The sequence below is a fragment of the Penaeus monodon genome, chromosome 36 (genome assembly GCF_015228065.2).
Source record: "Penaeus monodon isolate SGIC_2016 chromosome 36, NSTDA_Pmon_1, whole genome shotgun sequence".
Taxonomy (NCBI): domain Eukaryota; kingdom Metazoa; phylum Arthropoda; class Malacostraca; order Decapoda; family Penaeidae; genus Penaeus; species Penaeus monodon.
In genome coordinates this window covers 23,791,272-23,810,007 of record NC_051421.1, presented here as the reverse complement: position 1 = coordinate 23,810,007, position 18,736 = coordinate 23,791,272, and the positions used below count along the sequence as shown (strand labels likewise).

The window sequence follows — 18,736 nt, the reverse complement described above, 5'->3', positions numbered from 1 at the left end:
GGTAGTTACTCATTCTCACCCATATCCCTTTCTACATGTTTGTATGTATATACTTATATGTATGAGTGAGTATTTATATGTATATCTAATTTCATATGGTGATACGAGCTGTGACCTGTCAGACTTTTTACCATGTTACGTAAGAAAAATGATTAACCGCGTATCCAATGCAGTCTTGCAACAAATGCTGCAGTTGCCAATGATTTACTACTTAAGATGTAAATAACATTTATATTGATATTCGGAGTGTTTATTTGAAAGGATGCAAGATAACGTTAAGGTCTTCAAAAGAGGGACAGATGCGGAACTCCGATAAAAATAAATATGTAAAGTTCTGCACAGTTCTTCAGTTACAAAGACAAGTTGCACTTCATGTGACTCCAAACACACCATTTCAGCGTTTGTTCCGTCATCGAACTACGGGCACAGAGGCAATTTTCACGTCAAGCGTTAACTCTGGCTAATCTACTTCAGCGCCATCACCTTACTGCGTGGCTTAGGTTGCCAGTACGATCGTTGTGCAGAAAGAAATGTCGACAGAACCATGATATATCGGCTTGGAACTTTACATGGGTATCTTGCTACATCTATTGGACTTGTAGCGTGGTGTGGTTGTCTCCCTCTACCATCGCCGCGGACACAACGGCCGAACAGCTACGTAACAACCGTTTTCTTTCGTAAAGCGTGAATGAACACATACAAAGCGGGCAACAGAATAATAACACTTGAGGGCTAAATCCTATCAGTTGGCATTATGTCAAGGCGGCGTAGGATGCAAAGGTCCTTTTTGGTCAGTGAGGGAACGAAGAGAGAAGAGATGCGACAGAGGGATAGAAATGTAGAGAGATAGGTTATGTAAGGAAGCGAAAGCGGGTAATAGTGGGAAAAATGTGCATGGTAAAAAAACCTGATAGGTAACTAGTATCCAGGGCAAAACTCGCAACCATCATCACGACCGATCCTAGAGGTGGAGCCCAGACCATTACTCAGTCTGCAAATCAAGTTTACTTTCATTTAAGACTATTATTATTCAGACGTGTTTTGCTCCGAATACAATGCATTGTCTACGTGACATTCATAAGTCATATTTTCTTAAAAGTCGTGTCAATTAATTATTATAACAAATATTAGCACAGATATAATTTTAATAGGATTTTCCCACGAAAAGGAATGACTGAAAGAGGTAGAGTAAAGTGAAAAAATAGATATTTTGCGATATAACCTGGTGGACAAGCAGTGCATATTGCGTTTTTTCCGGCTCCCCTGGGTATCAGTAACAGACTGAAGGAATACCGGCCTTATTAAAAAAAAAATATATATATATATAAATATACATAAGTATATATATATATATAAGTATATATATATATATATATATATATATATATATATATATATATATATATATATATATATATATATATATATATATATATATATATATTGACGAAGGTTTTGTTAAGTCCTCAAGTAATTCAGATACGGCAACAGAAATCATACTCGTCTCTGATCATCCGATTTATAGGACAGGGAAGGATAAAAAAAGTAAGTAAACACAGCAGCGCATTTTTAAGGTTGAGGCGACAAATGAACTTGCTGGTCTCGAGGCAAGGAATGTGGTGTTTATGGTAACGATCATAGCTGAGCAAATGTCTAAAATTCAGTCTTACAAGCATCATCACCAGGACTGATGACGATGAAAAATCGGTACCGACGTCCAAAGCCACACTCACCGCTTCTGCACTTGTGCTTGCATGCTGAAATATGTCAGTGATTGAAACTTCACAAAAGTCTTAGGTTTAGACTTGTAACTGCTCCGCCATACCTTATATATAGATAAGTAGGCTACTTGCTTTACATTGTTCATTATTATTAATGGCAACTTCATGAAAAAGTAAAAGCTAAAAGATTCTTAGTAATTAGTCAAGTATGATATGAGGCCAAGGTTTCTTTTAAACAATAAGATTTGGTTTCACCCAACACAAAATATCTTACTTTGCATCTTGTACGGTTGAAAGTGAAGTCTGTACCAAGGATACGGTACATTGCCACGAATACAAAATAATGGAAACCATGAAGTTTGACAATCGTATAAACTCTCGTCCTGAATGGAAACGTGCGCAAGAAATCCAACTAAAAGGATCGGCTACGGTATCTCGTTTCTCTTGTTATGTCGTGTGGTTATTGTTCCTGTAATCCATAAGGATCTCATTTACCTTTTTATTACTGAGACCTCTTGCTCCATCTTGGCCTTGGCCCTAATATTGATACTAATTTGTCCACGTGTCTCCAAGCTTCGTCGCACCTGAAGCGGCATCTTCACCGTTACATAAACCGGATATTTTTCTGAGAAGTCTTACAAGCATAGCTAAACCCCGGATCAATGGCACTGTTTATTTTCGGGTTTAGTTGAAGTGATGAAGAAACAAACGAACAACCCTCACAAAATGAACGTCAGAAGCTGACGAACAATTCTTCGTTTGTATCCGTCGCAATCATCACTTGCGTATTCTAAGCCGCAATAATGGTAAATTGACGTGGCAGCATCAGAGCGTGCGTGGTCAGCCGCCTTGCTTCGTCTAACACAGGATACTGCGGCCCAAATCCCTGACACCTTGACAGGGATACGTCCTTAGTCACTTTTTTATAAGAGGAAAATGTACGAATAGGCTTGATGACTAAGAATAAATTTTTTTTCTTTTTAATCAGATGCAATCATATGTACCATTACAGGTAAAAGATCAAAATATAATCATGTCTCCAAGAAAAAGTCAGTTGCATTTTTAAGGTATCATATTTAAGCCCAAAGAAGGGAGACATGCACAAAGAAAAATAGAAGGAAAAGAGAAAGACTTAGCAAGAGGAAGAAATAAATGAATGGATATGGAATTATATATGTGAGCGTATGTGGGGGTAGGGTGGTATAGGGTCGGGTGGGGGGGGGTACCGGTGCCATCATTCCTGACTTTTATCTTTTATTCCACAATTGTTCCACCCGGACATGGCATTGTTGCGATGGATGTGGATTACAGTAATCACAACCACACGATGCAACAAAAGACGGGAGAGATTTCATGGCTGATACTCTGAATGGGAATAACAGAAATTCAATTTCTCACGCATTATTTCATTCAGGACGATGGGTTTTCAATTGCCATTATATATATTTTTTTCATACATTTCCCTTCATATGAATCCTGTCTTTTCATCATGCAAAGTCTGCGCTGGGAAACGAGTTGTTGTCTGAGTGGTAACGTATCCATTAAACGAATCAACATGAATCTGTACTTGTTTAGTCTGCGTGGCAGGGTTTCTGGCAATTGTAAATAGCCAGAGTTTTTGTTGGTAAACAGAATAGATATTGCTTCGTGTTTCACCTATGACTCGTTATCAAATAGAATGATTATTGTCGTCTCGTCAATTTTTCTTTCAATGTAGATGCATATGAAGGTGTAATCTAGTAAATATGGAAAGAACCTACTATGCTTGTTATTGAAAAGGGGTCACTTAATGAATCGGTCGAGTACATCAATGCCAAAGACATCGGGACCCCATGATCACCAGGCCAGGTGAGCCACAAGACTCAATGAGGGATCATCAACGACCTAGTAACCGAACTTGTACAGAGAGAGAGTATCAGAGGGTAGTGCGCCTAGCCTAGCGACGCCAGCAGGATGCTACCACCAATGGTGAGCTTGCGACGAACCAGAGCTAATTTGATAATCGAACTAGATGCCGAGCGTTGATTTGCGGCTTACTATGGCTCACGGAGGTGGGCGTGGGCTGAGTGGGTAGGTGGGGAGGGGAGGGCGCCGGGAGGGAGGATGAGCTGACAAGAAAATGACAATATGTATGTGTATGTGTATGACAGGTAGAAGCTGTTCTGCCATAGCGGAAATACGGTACACATTGAACTGCTGGCTAATATGATACTAACTTGTTTCCTTGCGACGAAAATTTATTACATGAATGAATTCAAACGAAGAGAATTAAAAACGATCGTAACTTGGGTGCACGACCGGCGAGAGTCATACTGTTATGGTGGAGAGAATTGGTATAGCGGCGGGCAAGTGCAAAGAGGGTACGATTGCATTTGAAGTGGAGAGTACGGGCGGGCTCTGAAAGCCTTTTGTTTCTGCGCCAAAAGATGTAAAAAAAAGAAAAAAAGAAAAAAGAAAAGAGTAATCTACTTTCACGTATAATTTGGCAATCTCTTTAAACACACCGAGACCACGTAGATGCAAAGCTTCTAAATGAATGAAGAGTTACGGACGGAAATGCGTCATTGTAATGATTGTTTTGTATCATTTACAGGCTACGTAGACACTCCTGTAAAAGTCGGAGATCTAATATTTTTCAGAAGTCCGTGCCACAGCCTCCATGATCTTAGTGTAGATTGTAGTCTACGTTTTCACCTTCGATTGATCATGCCGTACGCCAGTGATTGTCGGTCGTGCCATACGTCAGTGACTGTCGGTCGTGCCATGCGTCAATAATGATTGTCGGTCGTGCCGTACGTCAGTGAGTGTACTCGTGCCGAACGTCAGTGGTTGTTGGTCGTGCCTACGCCATTGGTTGTTGATCAGTAATTATCATGCCTCACAGATTGCCAAGTATTAATGTAATATGTCAAAAGGAAACGCATCTATGGTTTCGGTTACTCACCAAACCTCGAAATGGTTTAGTGTTCCTTAGCCGCTGCGAGGCATGAAAGGGAGTGCAGATCAGGCTTCTTGCTGCAGCAACCTGACCCCGGTACCGCTAGAGCCGCTGATAAAAGCTCAAGAATCGGGCATCTTTTTGTACTCGAGAAATCTTCCGTTTTTAAGGATTTTTTTTTTTTACAAAGTCAGTCCGTTTCGAAATCGGCATTGCTGTTTTTTTTTTCAAAACAAATATTGGGTTACAGTTACAAAGTGGAGCAGCTGGGAAATGGTACAAATAATGCCTTTCCGATCACAAAATGCCGCGGCGATACTCATGAATTGAAGATAAAAAGGAAAGATGACACAAGATGTTACGATAACTACTGGGCGATTATATTATCGACCGAAGGTAATGTTACCGGGCATTGGACGTTTTCCTGTCGCAATCTGTCGTGTGAAGGTCGTATATAATTTGATGCAAAGAACATTTTTTACGACAATTACACTAATCATTATAACAAGGAAATGTATGAAGATCCAGAAATTTGTTCCAAAATGACAAGTATCAAATACAGAAAATGAAATCGCAGGAGGCAGTTGCGCCTTAATGATTCCCCGCATGAGGAAAGGAAGGGCGAGCGAGCCGCCGCCGCCGCCGCCGCCTCCTCAGGAGCGGACCCTGGGCGACACCCGACTCCAGAGGGGCGGCGCTCACGGACCTCCCTCCTGATGCCCGGAATTAGCAATCAATGGGGTACTCGCGTATAGTTGATCTATAGAGATGAAAGCTTGGCTTGACCGCCGGGGAGCAACCGAAGGGAGGCGAATATACAGTAAGCACTGATGTGTGTAAACCTTGTTAAGAAGAAAGTAGAATCAAACGGAGAATCACACGAAACGGCAGGAGTAATGTGATAACATACTCGTCATAGGGATTTTGAGAAGCCTGGATGAAACGTACAAGAGCCTGTGATGCAAGGCATATATGGACTTTGCAGTAGCCTCGATCGCTCGTGCTGTAGGTCATTGAATAAACAGGCCGATGGACATTTACATTTATCCTGATAAGAAATCACTACTTTCAATATCTGAACGCAAAAAATACTTCTTGTTGCCAGTTCTGACAGCAAGAAGTAAATGGAGAGGAGTTCTGTAGGGCATCGGAGAGGTCACGAGGTTCCTTTGTTATATGAACTCCTTAACTCGATTAAATAGGATTAACGTCCTTTTTCATCGATGGGAGAGATTATCCCTATCGCATTGTGCTCGACTGTCTTTCTTTGTTCTCTCGCGGGCCTGGCGACAGCAGTGCTCTCCCGTACTAGTCCTATGATCTGTGTTGTCAGGATAGAGTAAGTGGTTCTTGTTCTGTGTGTATGTATACGTATATGTGTGTATGTATATGCATATATACACATATACATATGTATATGTATAAGCATATGTAATATATGTATATGCATATGTAATATAGATATATGTATATGCATATGTAATGTAGGTCTATGTATATGCATATGTAATGTAGTCTATGTATGATATGTATTAGTCTATGTATATGATATATGATATGATATGTAATGATATTATTATATATATATATATATATATATATGCATATGTATATAGTAATATATATATATATATATATATATATATATATATATATATATATATATATATATAAATATATATATATATATATATATATATGCACATGTATATATATATGCACATGTATATAGTTAATATATATATATATATATATATATAAATATATATATATATATATAATATATATATATAATATATGCACATGTATATATAATATATGTATATATATGTATATATATGCACATGTATATACGTAATATATATATATATATATATATATATATATATATATATATATATATATATGTATATATGTATATATATGCACATGTATATACGTAATATATGTATATATGTATATATATGCACATGTATATACGTAATATATGTATATATGTATATATATGCACATGTATATACGTAATATAGGTATATATGTATATATATGCACATGTATATACGTAATGGGGCCGCGGTGGCCGAATGGTTAGAGCGTCGGACTCAAGACTGTCACGACGGCAATCTGAGTTCGAGGGTTCGAGTCACCGGCCGGCGCGTTGTTTCCCTTGGGCAAGGAACTTCACCTCGATTGCCTGCCTAGCCACTGGGTGGCCAAGCCAGCTCAAGTCAATGCCGGGTAAATAGACATGGTGACTCGATAAAAACACCGGGCGGAAGGCAATGGCAAACCACTGCTCTAAATTGCTAAGAAGAAATCATGGAAGCCCATGATCGTCAAGGCTGCGGTGGCCGAATGGTTAGAGCGTCGGACTCAAGACTGTCACGACGGCAATCTGAATTCGAGGGTTCGAGTCACCGACCGCCACGTTGTTCCCTTGGGCAAAGAACTTCACCTTGATTGCCTACCTAGCCAATGGGTGGCCAAGCCAGCCCAAGTCAGTGCTGGTCCCAAGCCCGGATAAATAGAGAGATTACCTAAAAAAAAAAAAAAAAAAAAAAAAGTACCACCAGCACTCTCCGTGGAAAGGAACTGGGGACCCTACCACGTACTCACTCCAAGAGCATCACAACATGAAAACTACAATTAAGTATCATGCTGTGACCACGGCGGCTCAGACATGAACCTACCGTTAAAAGAAGAAGATATACGTAATATATGTATATATGTATATATATGCACATGTATATACGTAATATATGTATATATGTATATATATGCACATGTATATACGTAATATATGTGTATATGTATATATATGCACATGTATATACGTAATATATGTGTATATGTATATATATGCACATGTATATACGTAATATATGTATATATGTATATATATGCACATGTATATACGTAATATATGTATAAATGTATATATATATATATATATATATATATATTTATATATGTATAAATGTATATATATATGCATATGTATGAATATGTATGTATATGATTTATCCTTCAATACTAAATGTAATAAGTAATCCCATCTCGCCTCGTTTTTTTCCATCTCTCTCTTTCCTCCCTTCTCCTTTACTTCCGCTCCCGCTCCTTTCGTGCTGTTGAATAATATCAATTTCGACCGTATTCGCCGCCTTCGCATTCCCCCCTCTTCTTTTTTGTACGCCTTCCTCTCTTCCATTCACAGTTCGTCCCTTTCATCAGCATTTCCCCATCCATGTGCTTCGCGTTGGAAACGAATGTCACTCGTTATCGAATTGCCATCGTCGCTTTACATATGTCATTTGCTGATTCGATTTCGGTCACCGCGGGCGTGTGACTCGCTTATCGCGACTTGTATTCGCTCCGAGAGAAAAATCGTAGCGTCTAATTTGGGGTCGTAAGCGTCTTACTTGAGTTGATAGACAGGGACAGAGACGCAAATATGGATAAATATGGACATAACACAGGCCTGATGCACACATGTGGATACTGACACTAATCGACGATAACAGACGCTAACGCAGAGAGGGAAGGAGGGAGGGGGAGGGAGGGAGGGGGGAAGGAGGGACGGGGTATAGAAAGCGGGTGAGAGGAAGGGAAAGAGTAAAGGGAGAAATATTTTTCGATGTCTTTTGGTAATATTCATCTATTTATTCCTGTTAAACCGTAGCTCGTACATATATTTTTCTTTTGACTGAATGCCCTTCGCTCTTTCTTTGCAGTATTCGGGTCTTTGGTTCGACATCGAGAGTGTTCCCAACCAATACCAGCATACCAAGAAATGCGTCACGCAGAACTACACCTGGACTGGTATGTAACTGGGCGAGCTATTTGCTATATTCTTGTATTTGGTTTGTTCAGAATGCCTTCGTGTTTTCGTATCTGTTCGTGCTATTCTTATATTATACTTGTGCTCTTCTTATTTTCATCGCTGTACTTCCCAAGGTTCACATTTCAGTTCTGTTGATAACCTCAGGCCAAGCTGAAGTTTGTGACTTTTTTCGGTTTCCTCTCCAGTCTACGTTTTTCTTTTCTTTTCATTTTGAGAACAAGTAAAATGTAGACCTGTCTTTTTCTACGCTGGGAGGATACCGATATATTTCACCAAAAAGAAAATTACTCATTATACATTGTTCTGTCTTCCTTGCCTGCTTTTTGTAAATAAAGGTAATTTTTAATGATTTTATAGTAGGAGAGGTCTCTCAGTGTATTTATGATTTTGCACAATTCTAGTTAGAAATAAAACATGATACGTTATTTTTCTTTTAGTTTTAGGATATATATTTTTTTCGTTGTTCACAAGATAGTTAATATCTGACCTGGTAGGAGAAATGACCTATAAAAAATGGAATCTTGACTGATGTATGATGGGTACATTCTGTATTTAAATTCGATTACTCTCATTTTAAAGAAGGACTAATATAATATGTCTGCTGTTGATTATAAAACAAATTTTGTGGAGTTTTCCCGTTTGTTTCATATTTCTACAAGTCATCACACTCTTGCTCCTCCAGGCTCACGTGTCTCGCGACCAGCCGGCCTGACACTTCTCTTGCGAAAGTTACTTTTTCAGGATATATTATTGCTTTAAAAATTTCTAGCCACAGCGCTTTTATACAACTCTTTGTTATTCTGTATTTACTGTTTAATTTGTCAGCCTAAGCGACTATATAGTATCAAGATTGACTCTTAGGAAGTAGGTATTTATTGATTTGCTTTATCGGCGAGAGAGTATAGTAAGCCGTACGGTCTTCGTGTTTCATGAGTTATCGGACAGCCGGGCAGCGCATATCAAAGCAGCGAGGTTGTAGGTGGGGCTTCGGCCTCGTGCGCGAGTTCCTTCCTTTCCAATCCACTAATCCCCGATTAGTTTTATTGCCGGTGCTTCCTGGAGGGAAGTGCCTTCTCCTCTAGACAAGTTCTGATTATTTGCTTTCGGCGAGTCATTTCCCTGTGATTGAGTTCCTTGAAGGTTCCTGCATTTTACAGGGGAGTACATGAATGTGGGGACCCGAGGTTTGACCGACGAGGACGAGAAGGTTCGCCAGGGAGCCGTCATGCACGTGGAGGAGTATGATGTGGAGAAGCCAGACCCTGCGTACATGACCGTCGACGCCTCGGGAGTGCCCGCAGCACCTTACCAGGTCAGCTCATCTGTGTTATTTGTGCGTCCATTGTCTCAAAATATATTCCATATTGTAAAAATACATAAATTCTAATATTCATTGGACGTCGAAGGTTCCTTAAACTATTAAAGGACCTGGTTTTCAGCATTTGTGATTATCGATTTCGCTAGATTTCTCCCTTTTTATTCTCCCCCATTTTTCTATTCTAGATTCATTTTAGGTTATGCATTTTTTACCTATTTTTTGTCTTAATTTGGTCGTAAGCTCTTACCATACTGCATCCACCAACAGATCATTGCAACAGATTATCGTACCTACTCCTGCGTTTACTCTTGCCTTGAGTACTTCGGATTCAGGGCAGAGTTTGCCTGGGTGTTCGGCCGCACGCCCACGCTGCCTCCTAACACAATTGCCAAGTGCCATAAGAAGTTCACCGGTATGGGCGTCGATCCCAAAAAAATGTTCCCCATCGTTCAAGGAGAAGTGAGTACTTTTCCGTCACACAAATAGAGGAATACTACTAACCACCCCCTCTTTTTTATCATCATCAAGTAGATATGATCATGTAAACAATCCCAAGGCCTTTACAGATATTTCATGGTTTTCAATTCGTCCCCAGGTTTGCCCGTACTACGAGAAACTTGACGAAATACTGGCCACGAGTGAGAGACAGCTGCTGACGCTTCTCGGGCCTGACGTCCCTACGACTTCGACCACCACCACCAGCACCGTGACACCGAAGTTGGCGCACGAGGAAGTTCTGTTGGAGAATATCGAAGAGACTGTCAGGTTGGAGGAAAAGGTATTTTGCGAAGGAACCGTTTCGTTTGTTTATTATTATTAATGTTGTTGATAGTGTTTGCTATTATAAAAATTTCTAATTTTGTTAATAATGTTACTATCATTATGTTTATTATTATTATCATTGTTATTATTATTGTTGTTCTTGTTATTACTATTACTATTACTGTTACTACTACTTTTTGTCTAAAATCTGAATTTTATAAATACAACATGGCTACGTTTTGAAAAGGTTACTAAGGAGAGACCGTTTTAAGGTCTCAATTTTCATGTAGAAATTTAAAGCCACTTCAGTCGGAATTTGAAAAACAAACAAACAAATATATATGATCTCTATCATGTATTTTTTTTTTCCAGATTGTTAAGGAAATCGAAACAAAAGTTGAAGCAAATCAGGAAGTTAATCGAGTGGCTGTAGAGGAGAAAGGTAAAGTCTAAGTGAATATCCACAGATATCCACACCTTCTCCCATCCAATCAGTAATTCATATAGACACATGGCGATTTTCGTGAAAGGAGGAGGTTCAATTGATTCACGTACGGGTAGATTACTGATATATTTGGATTAATTAATCAAGATTTTGGATTAAAGCATTTTATGAAGTCATGAATAAGATTTTGCTAGTCTGAAGCTGTTTCTTTTTGTTTCCAGCAAAATTGGATAAAATCACAAACAAAATCGCGGTGGTTATTACCTGTATTTCGAGTAAAATTAGATTAAATCGTAAATAAGTTCGGGTGCGTTAATGCGTTTATATAGATGTTTCCAGCAAAATAAGATATAAATAAGATTTTTCTAGTTGACAGATTTATATAGCTGTTTCTAACGGAATGAAATAAAATAAAAATTAAGATAGTGCTTAGTTAAATGCAGTTTTTTTTAGACATTTTCAGCAAAACGAGATTCCTAATCCTTTTTGCTACCGTACTTTACCATAGTTCTATTGACCTTGATTTCAAACACATTTGTTTTAACTATTAAACATTAACCATTGCTACCTGCATTGTTATTTGAGATGGATTTATAATAAACATTATAATAACACACGCCACTAACCTTCACCTCTTCGTCCTCCACACAGAGGGAGACGTCGACTACAGCGCAGGCCTCCAGTCATCATCATCCTGCTTGCTGCTTAGTCTCCTGTTTATCGCCGTCCTGATTCTGCATTGAGATATATAATGCACTTTGGAGTTAGGATCCCTTAAATTAAGTTTCATGTATTTCTCCTCTATATTTCGTTCTCCGTTTAAAAATTATAAATCTTGATCGAAAATTACTGCTTACACTGTTCATTTTGTTATTCTAAGCCCTATGATGATCTTAGTTTACTCATTTCATAACTTAATCTTATCACATAAGTTTGTGGATAGTTTTATCACTGATGTGAGCTACCTAGATGTATATGTATAAAAAAATAAGTTATAGTAACTGTTGAATATAGTGGAGATCTATATAAATAAATATTTTAAATGTAATTTTATTACTGATATTTATAGATGCAAAAATATATATTTTAACTGATCATACAACGTACAGTAAAGTTGCCACATAGTTATTTTTCCATTTGGTTTATATATTGCTGTTCTCTATGTGGTTTTCATTGCTGATCTGTCAGAGTACGAGATAATATTAAAAGCACTTGGTTTAGTTAAAAAGGACACTCCCAAGATTGCCAAAGAAATCGTCATTAACAAATATTTTATTTTTCGTGGGTCTGGACTTTTACAAGTGCAAGTCAGGATAATATATTGCCTGTCATGAAAAAAATCTAGTCTGTTTATTTGTATCTAATTATATTTTTTGCATTTCTGAAAATAAATTATCAGTTTGTGATTAATCAAGCAGTGATTACAGAGTTAATAATAGTATCAAAATTGAACCCTAAAAGTGTTTCTATGAAAAAAAGTTTATATGAAAATCATTGTTTGTTGCTAATGTTAGACATATACCAAAACCAAATTCGTTGTTTATATATTCTATTTTCAACAACTACTGGGCAAAAATAACAACCGTTGTAATGTTACCTCGGTGATTAATATGTCATTTATTTTTAAAAATATGAAGCGATACTTCCCGGAAAGTTGAGGGAGTAAAATATTGAGTTATTGATGCTCAGTTGTTTATATGTTGCATTTTGTTTGAGAACTCGATTATCAAACCAAATGAAACGTGTTATCAGTATTCTTTGTATTTAATCCAGTCGCTGTTTAATACAATTTATATTATAATACGACCTTTGATTTCCCTATGGTGTAAATCTTCGATTTATTAGGGATTAAAAAATTAATTGGGTTTTAGTTACAAGAAACATACCTTCACCGGCAGGCATGTAGGAAGGGAGAAGGTTGGTAATTTTTTCGGTATTGAAAGTACATTTAATTTTATTTTTTATTGTATGTATAAAATTCCTAATCGGTTTATCAAACAAAGAATTTGATTTACCAAGAGTTGTATTCACTTATTGGAACAAAGGTCCAACCACAAAACTGAATTTTTGAAATATCCTCTTCTGTAAGGCATGCGGAGGGTACATGCAATTCACAATTGCTATGTCGTATAGATCCTGGAACTTCGCAGATATCTTGAATTGGCAGCTGCTGCTGTACCGTTATTTTAATAACTCTAAGATCTGGCCAGAGAACCAAGTTCTTAAAGACTTCTTCAATGCCATTTACTTTGCCAGCAAGTGTCAGGTTTTGCAAATTTGGAAACCAGTGAAACATAGAAATCAACGTCGTGTGATTAAATAGAGGAGCTCTACACTTCAAGGATTTGAGGTTTCTTAAGCAGATGACTTCCAACGGATCAGACTGAGTGGCTGAGAATCCACAGTCTGAATCTAGACAAAGTCTCCGAAGATTTGGGCACTTCTGAAGAACCAGTGAAAGGTACCCTATACTCGCTTCGCCGACCTTTCCACCTTGAAGTTCTAGGTCGACTAACTTTGGCCCAATCAATTTTAAGCTGTCAGATATTATGGAAAGGTCACCTTGGCCGAAGTGTCGTAGATTGCGCAGCCGCAGGACTTTGAACGATGGAAGGGTTGTTAGCGCCTTCAAGTCTTCGGCCGTTGAGTGGTCATTTCCCCCTCGAGGAATCAACGTAAGTTCCTCCAAGTCGGGAACAGCAATGGCCACTCTTGCAAACTCTCCCGATATCGCTGTGCAGCATTTGAGCGCAAGTTTTGTAATGTCAGGTGATCTATGCATGTAGCTTAAGTACATGTCGAGAACTCTCTGAGAAGGTACTGACTTGCTTGAAATTTTTTCCAAATTCTGAAATATAGTCAGCACTAAAAATAAGAATTCACACCTTACTCTACAGAAACCAACACAAAGATCTTTTAGAAGTGGCCACGAGAGCTTCAAGTTGAGCGGCTTTCCATCTTTGATATTTTGCAACATTTGATCCGCTTGGACGTCTGTCAACCCAAAGAATATTTCCATGAGGTCCGGTTCCGAAACTCGCGGGTTCCAGACGAGCCGCTCGCTCACGTGGAGGACTTGGACGGGGCAAGTCCTAGCAGCTCGGAGAACGCTTGGAGACGTGTTGCCACCGAGTTTGAGGGCACGGAGGCTAGGGCACCGTGGCAACAGACTCTCCAGCAGTGTCGTATCTAAACCAAGATCCACACCAGTAATGTCGAGATCACGAAGCTCATGTTGAGACTCCAGGTTTATGAATTTCAACATCATGCCGGAAAAACAAGCAGATGCAAGTTGTCTATCGGTGGGACAGAGCGAAATCCTCCTCGCCTCAGCCGCCAACAGGGTTACCAGAGGCAAAGTGGCATCAGAAAGGTCATAGTGTGAGGTGAGCGTGGAGGAGGCGACTTGCTCGAAGAGGAAGCTGCAGAGGAAGATGCCAAAGTGTCACCCACAGTTGGTTCACACCCGGCCATGTTATCTGGAAGGGAAGAAAGGACTGAAGTAAGTTCCTACCTGATTGCACTACAGATAGTAAAGTTGACATGAAATATACTGCAGCGCTCTTGTTCACTTTCGACAATCCTACACGGGAGGGAAAAAACTATATTGTCTTTCATGTGTTCTTATTGACTTTGTAAGCTGCAAATATCTTCCCTCGACATGTACTATCTATAAATTCCAGGAATAGTTAACTACTTTCACTTTCTATATACATTCTGTGTATATGTACGCTCAGAAATCATAATTCTTGAAAACCGCAAGAATATTTAGGCATTTTTGTCTCCCTGTCTGTCCCTTTCCCTTCCTCACACTCAATATAGTACTGTCACTAGGGATACCCAAACTAAATATTTGTTCTCTTGCAGCGGTAGGATTAATCTTCAGCAATTCATAACATATTTTCCAACATATTTTAGCTTCCTCTAATAAAATTCAGTAACTATACGCAAGGAAACGGCGGGTATAGCTATTGTAGATATGAAAGTAAAGAAACTGGATTGCAATAAGCCATGATGATTTGACGATTTAAAAGCTCCTTAATAATTGAACAATGCGCTAAGAATAAGAATCCGTTTTAAGAATCTTCATTTCAATGGTACACATGCATAGTCAAAGCGCCTGAGAATTTCATCTGGTGTGTGGAATTCCTTCTCAACTTTCCGTACTTTGGTATTACAGCAATTCCTGAGAAATATGGATCTGTATTTTGTTTATTTTCCTTTAATGATATCTAAAGTGTATATCATTAATAAAAACAATACGTAGAAATACAATCGTAAACTGTTGAGATTACGCTGGAAATATATGAAACATTCAAAGAAAACGAAAATAGTTTTCTATGACAAAACATTAGGGGTAACTTATTTTTTCAATACCGTTAATTAGACTCAATTTTGAAGGCTTTTAATTGTCATTCAGTTATTATTATTATTATTTTTTTACTTGAGCTAATCTCCTCAACATCGGATCAGTGATCGCAAACATCTGTCACACATCTCTTCTGATCCGAACAAAGTTTGCCTATTATTTGAAAGCTTTAATCGAACATTGGTTTGTTCACTTAAATATTGTTCAGACCCCTCCCCCCTTTTTAAGAACCACAAACACTCGTGCTAACCATGAGCCATAATGTTACAATTTGGCAAGAAAAAAAAAATCGATAGACGTCGTTTTCACTGCTAATAGACCTACCTCTGGTGGGTGACTTTGGGTGTATGTGATGGTAGCACTGACGATATTGTCTATACATATACTGATAAGCGATTTTGGATACATGGCCGCGATAAGCTTTGAATTTAAAGCGATGAACACTTCAAGACATCTTACTACTACACCCTGATGAGAACGTGTACCTGAAGAGATAACGTGGTGTAGACTATTGTTACATTAATATGAAAACAAGATACCGGTCAATGCTATCACTTAAGAAAAAAAAAAAAGTTTTGTAAGTCTCTGTTATAAGAAAATGTATATGTATATTATGATTTTGTATACATTTATGAGTAAATCTATACAAAATATTGAACAACGGCATACAGCAGCACCCACTCTCCCTGCCAGATGAACGAGAATCTATACATAAGCTGTCAACTACGCAGTGCTTATCTTGCACTTGTTGTAATGTCTTTAAATATATGACAGGAGGATTTGACTTCGGAAATTTAAAGAACTTCTTGTCATCTATGAGCGTCTTTTAAGCCTATGAAATATTTCAACTATATAGGCACATGTTAGCTGGCTATAGACTTTCTGATCTTATTTACTACTACTAATTTACCATATATTACTTTTGTTATGCTATATTTACATAACAATGAGTGAATTCAAGGATTGCTTTGTATGTCTTCATCCAGTAATAGAGTTACGAATATTTTAGCAGTAATGACAGGTACTATCGTATTCACAATCAAAACAATTATGGTAATACTGTAGTAAGAATAGCAATTAACGGCAATAGATATTAAATGTGCAACAATAATGAACATTATTATTATAATAAGCAGCAACATTTACATGAGTAACACCATACTCTAAAACCTATCTTGCACATTAAACCTTCAGGGAAGATAACCTCATCTGTGCTTGCATAATATGAATAACAAATGCATCATTAAAGTTTTCATTGTTTAACATCACGTAATCAAGGATTATATAAAAAAAAATCATACACATTATACAATTAGGTTTATCTTGTTTACGTCTTTCGGTAGATTAAGCTATTAAAACCTATTCCAGCAAATGTAACTTCCACGAGAAAAATAAATGTCGGGAAGCCAATATATTTGGAAATGTTAGTATTTTTCTTTATTTTTAGATTATACTGAGCGTGTTTTATAACTGCTAGACTTGCCGGATAACAATTACGATTCCTTTGTTTTGCATACTGAAATGAACGAAGTAAACAAGCTAATGAATACATTACATATACACTGAACAATGGCAAATCATTATTTTTGTTTAGCAAATTTAAAACCTCAGTAACTGATGCTGGTATTGTTAAAATGAATTAAGTATTGAACAAATTGGACAAATTGCAGTTATAAAATCTGAAAAAAATCCCGTTTTATTATTTGCCTCCTAACTGGTGACGAAATATACTACCTCATCGGATTTTACCAAAAACTGAACCAATTGTTCCCCGGAATAAAGAACAAACACCCACAAGCATAATCCAGTGGTTCCATATAACTCAGTCATCCCAGTATATTCTCTACAATTCTGCATTCATTTAAAATCGCGTGATTTTATATCCATGGATTGCAACACTAGTTTCTCATTTGCCAAGATAAATAGCCCGATTTCTACCGTACCAGCGATAAAATCACAAGATATTATAAAGACAAATTGGCCGTAAAGGTAGAGTGCAAAGAGTTAAAGGGACTCTTAATTTATTTTCTATTGATTTCCGTTTTCTTTTCCAGATCGAATACGGAATCTCTGATCTGCCGAAAACACGTCACTCTTGACATTATTTCAAATATCGGATTTTCGTTTATCACGGAGAGTATCAGACAGTTGTTAGTACCAATAAAGTAAATGCAGCTTATATAAGAAAAATCTTTCTACAAATACATGTAATCTGAATACATTTCTTGCAAAGAGACATTGCATGTACATATGTCTAAAATGTGGTAAAAATGTCTATTGCATGCTGAGGACAATTCCGTTTGACATCATTACTTAGGATATGAATGGCTGAAAACATGGCTAGGAAATTTGACATTATCACAGACCTTAAACTTGTTAGAGATTTGTACGGCAGACTAGGGTGATTGAGTATACAAATGTATATGAATATATAAACACACCACACACACAAACACACAAACACACACACACACACACACACACACACACACACACACACACACACACACACACACACACACACACACACACACACACACACACACACACACACACACACACACACACACACACGGACACACACACACACACACAAAACATCACACGTACACGTGTGTGTTTGTGAGTAACTTGAAAACGAAGTGAACATATGTTATCGTTGTGCTTTAAGTGTTCAACCGCCATGACTCACCATCAACTATGAGCATGCAAAGTATAGCTGAATCGTCGAAAGATGGTTTTAGATAGTTATTAGTATGATAGTGTAATCATACTAATAATGTAGTAACAGTTATCTTAGTATCTAACTCAGTCATCAGAACAATTTTATCTAATTACGTAGATCCATTCTAGTTGTCTGTTATCTTAGACCTTGTACTCCTCGCCCGGGCGCCAGGTGACTCGGCATCACAAAAAAAATATATATACCTCAAAACGTCATTGTTCCTATTGCAGATCGTCTTATCTTTTAGGCCTACCCGTTTCTCGTTCCCGCCGATTTTCTGGATGTCTGTGAGTAGATCACTTGCATAGCTTCCCTGATTCTACATAGACATTTTTGACAGGTAGACAACAGCATGTTCATTTTGATGGTAGTTTTAGCTCGTATTCCCGTGTGTCTTCTGCGGTTCCTCGGGTAGTGTTCTTGGCCCTTTGCTCTTCATTTTATATACAAGCGATGTGTGGTCCCACATTACTAATAAAGTGGTAGTATATGCTGATGATACTTCTCTCTATGCTGATATTCCTTCTCCGGTAACCAGGGAAATAGTAGCTGACAGTCTCACTGTGGACCTGATGATAAATTCAGTCCTGGTGCTCTCGCTGGGGCATGAAATTAAA

At 37.9% G+C, this 18,736-nt stretch overlaps 2 protein-coding genes across 2 annotated transcripts in view; one reads left to right on the top strand and one right to left on the bottom strand.

Moving 5' to 3' along the window:
• The window catches only part of LOC119595875 (crustacyanin-A2 subunit-like), a 25,094-nt gene extending 12,268 nt beyond the window's left edge, over window positions 1–12,826 (top strand). Inside the window, exons 2-7 of the mRNA XM_037945077.1 lie at window positions 8,391–8,478; window positions 9,658–9,812; window positions 10,086–10,277; window positions 10,414–10,596; window positions 10,953–11,022; window positions 11,677–12,826. Of these exons, the coding sequence (XP_037801005.1) occupies window positions 8,391–8,478; window positions 9,658–9,812; window positions 10,086–10,277; window positions 10,414–10,596; window positions 10,953–11,022; window positions 11,677–11,768 (780 nt within the window). The 3' untranslated portion in view covers window positions 11,769–12,826. The remainder of the gene's footprint in view (window positions 1–8,390; window positions 8,479–9,657; window positions 9,813–10,085; window positions 10,278–10,413; window positions 10,597–10,952; window positions 11,023–11,676) is intronic.
• Window positions 12,827–12,972: 146 nt separating this feature from the next.
• LOC119595874 lies at window positions 12,973–16,061 on the bottom strand. Its single transcript, XM_037945076.1, is given in 3 exon segments — window positions 12,973–14,404; window positions 14,406–14,504; window positions 15,719–16,061. Coding segments are annotated over 3 exon segments (1,551 nt in total). The 5' UTR covers window positions 15,803–16,061; the 3' UTR covers window positions 12,973–13,036.
• Window positions 16,062–18,736: the final 2,675 nt, after the last annotated feature.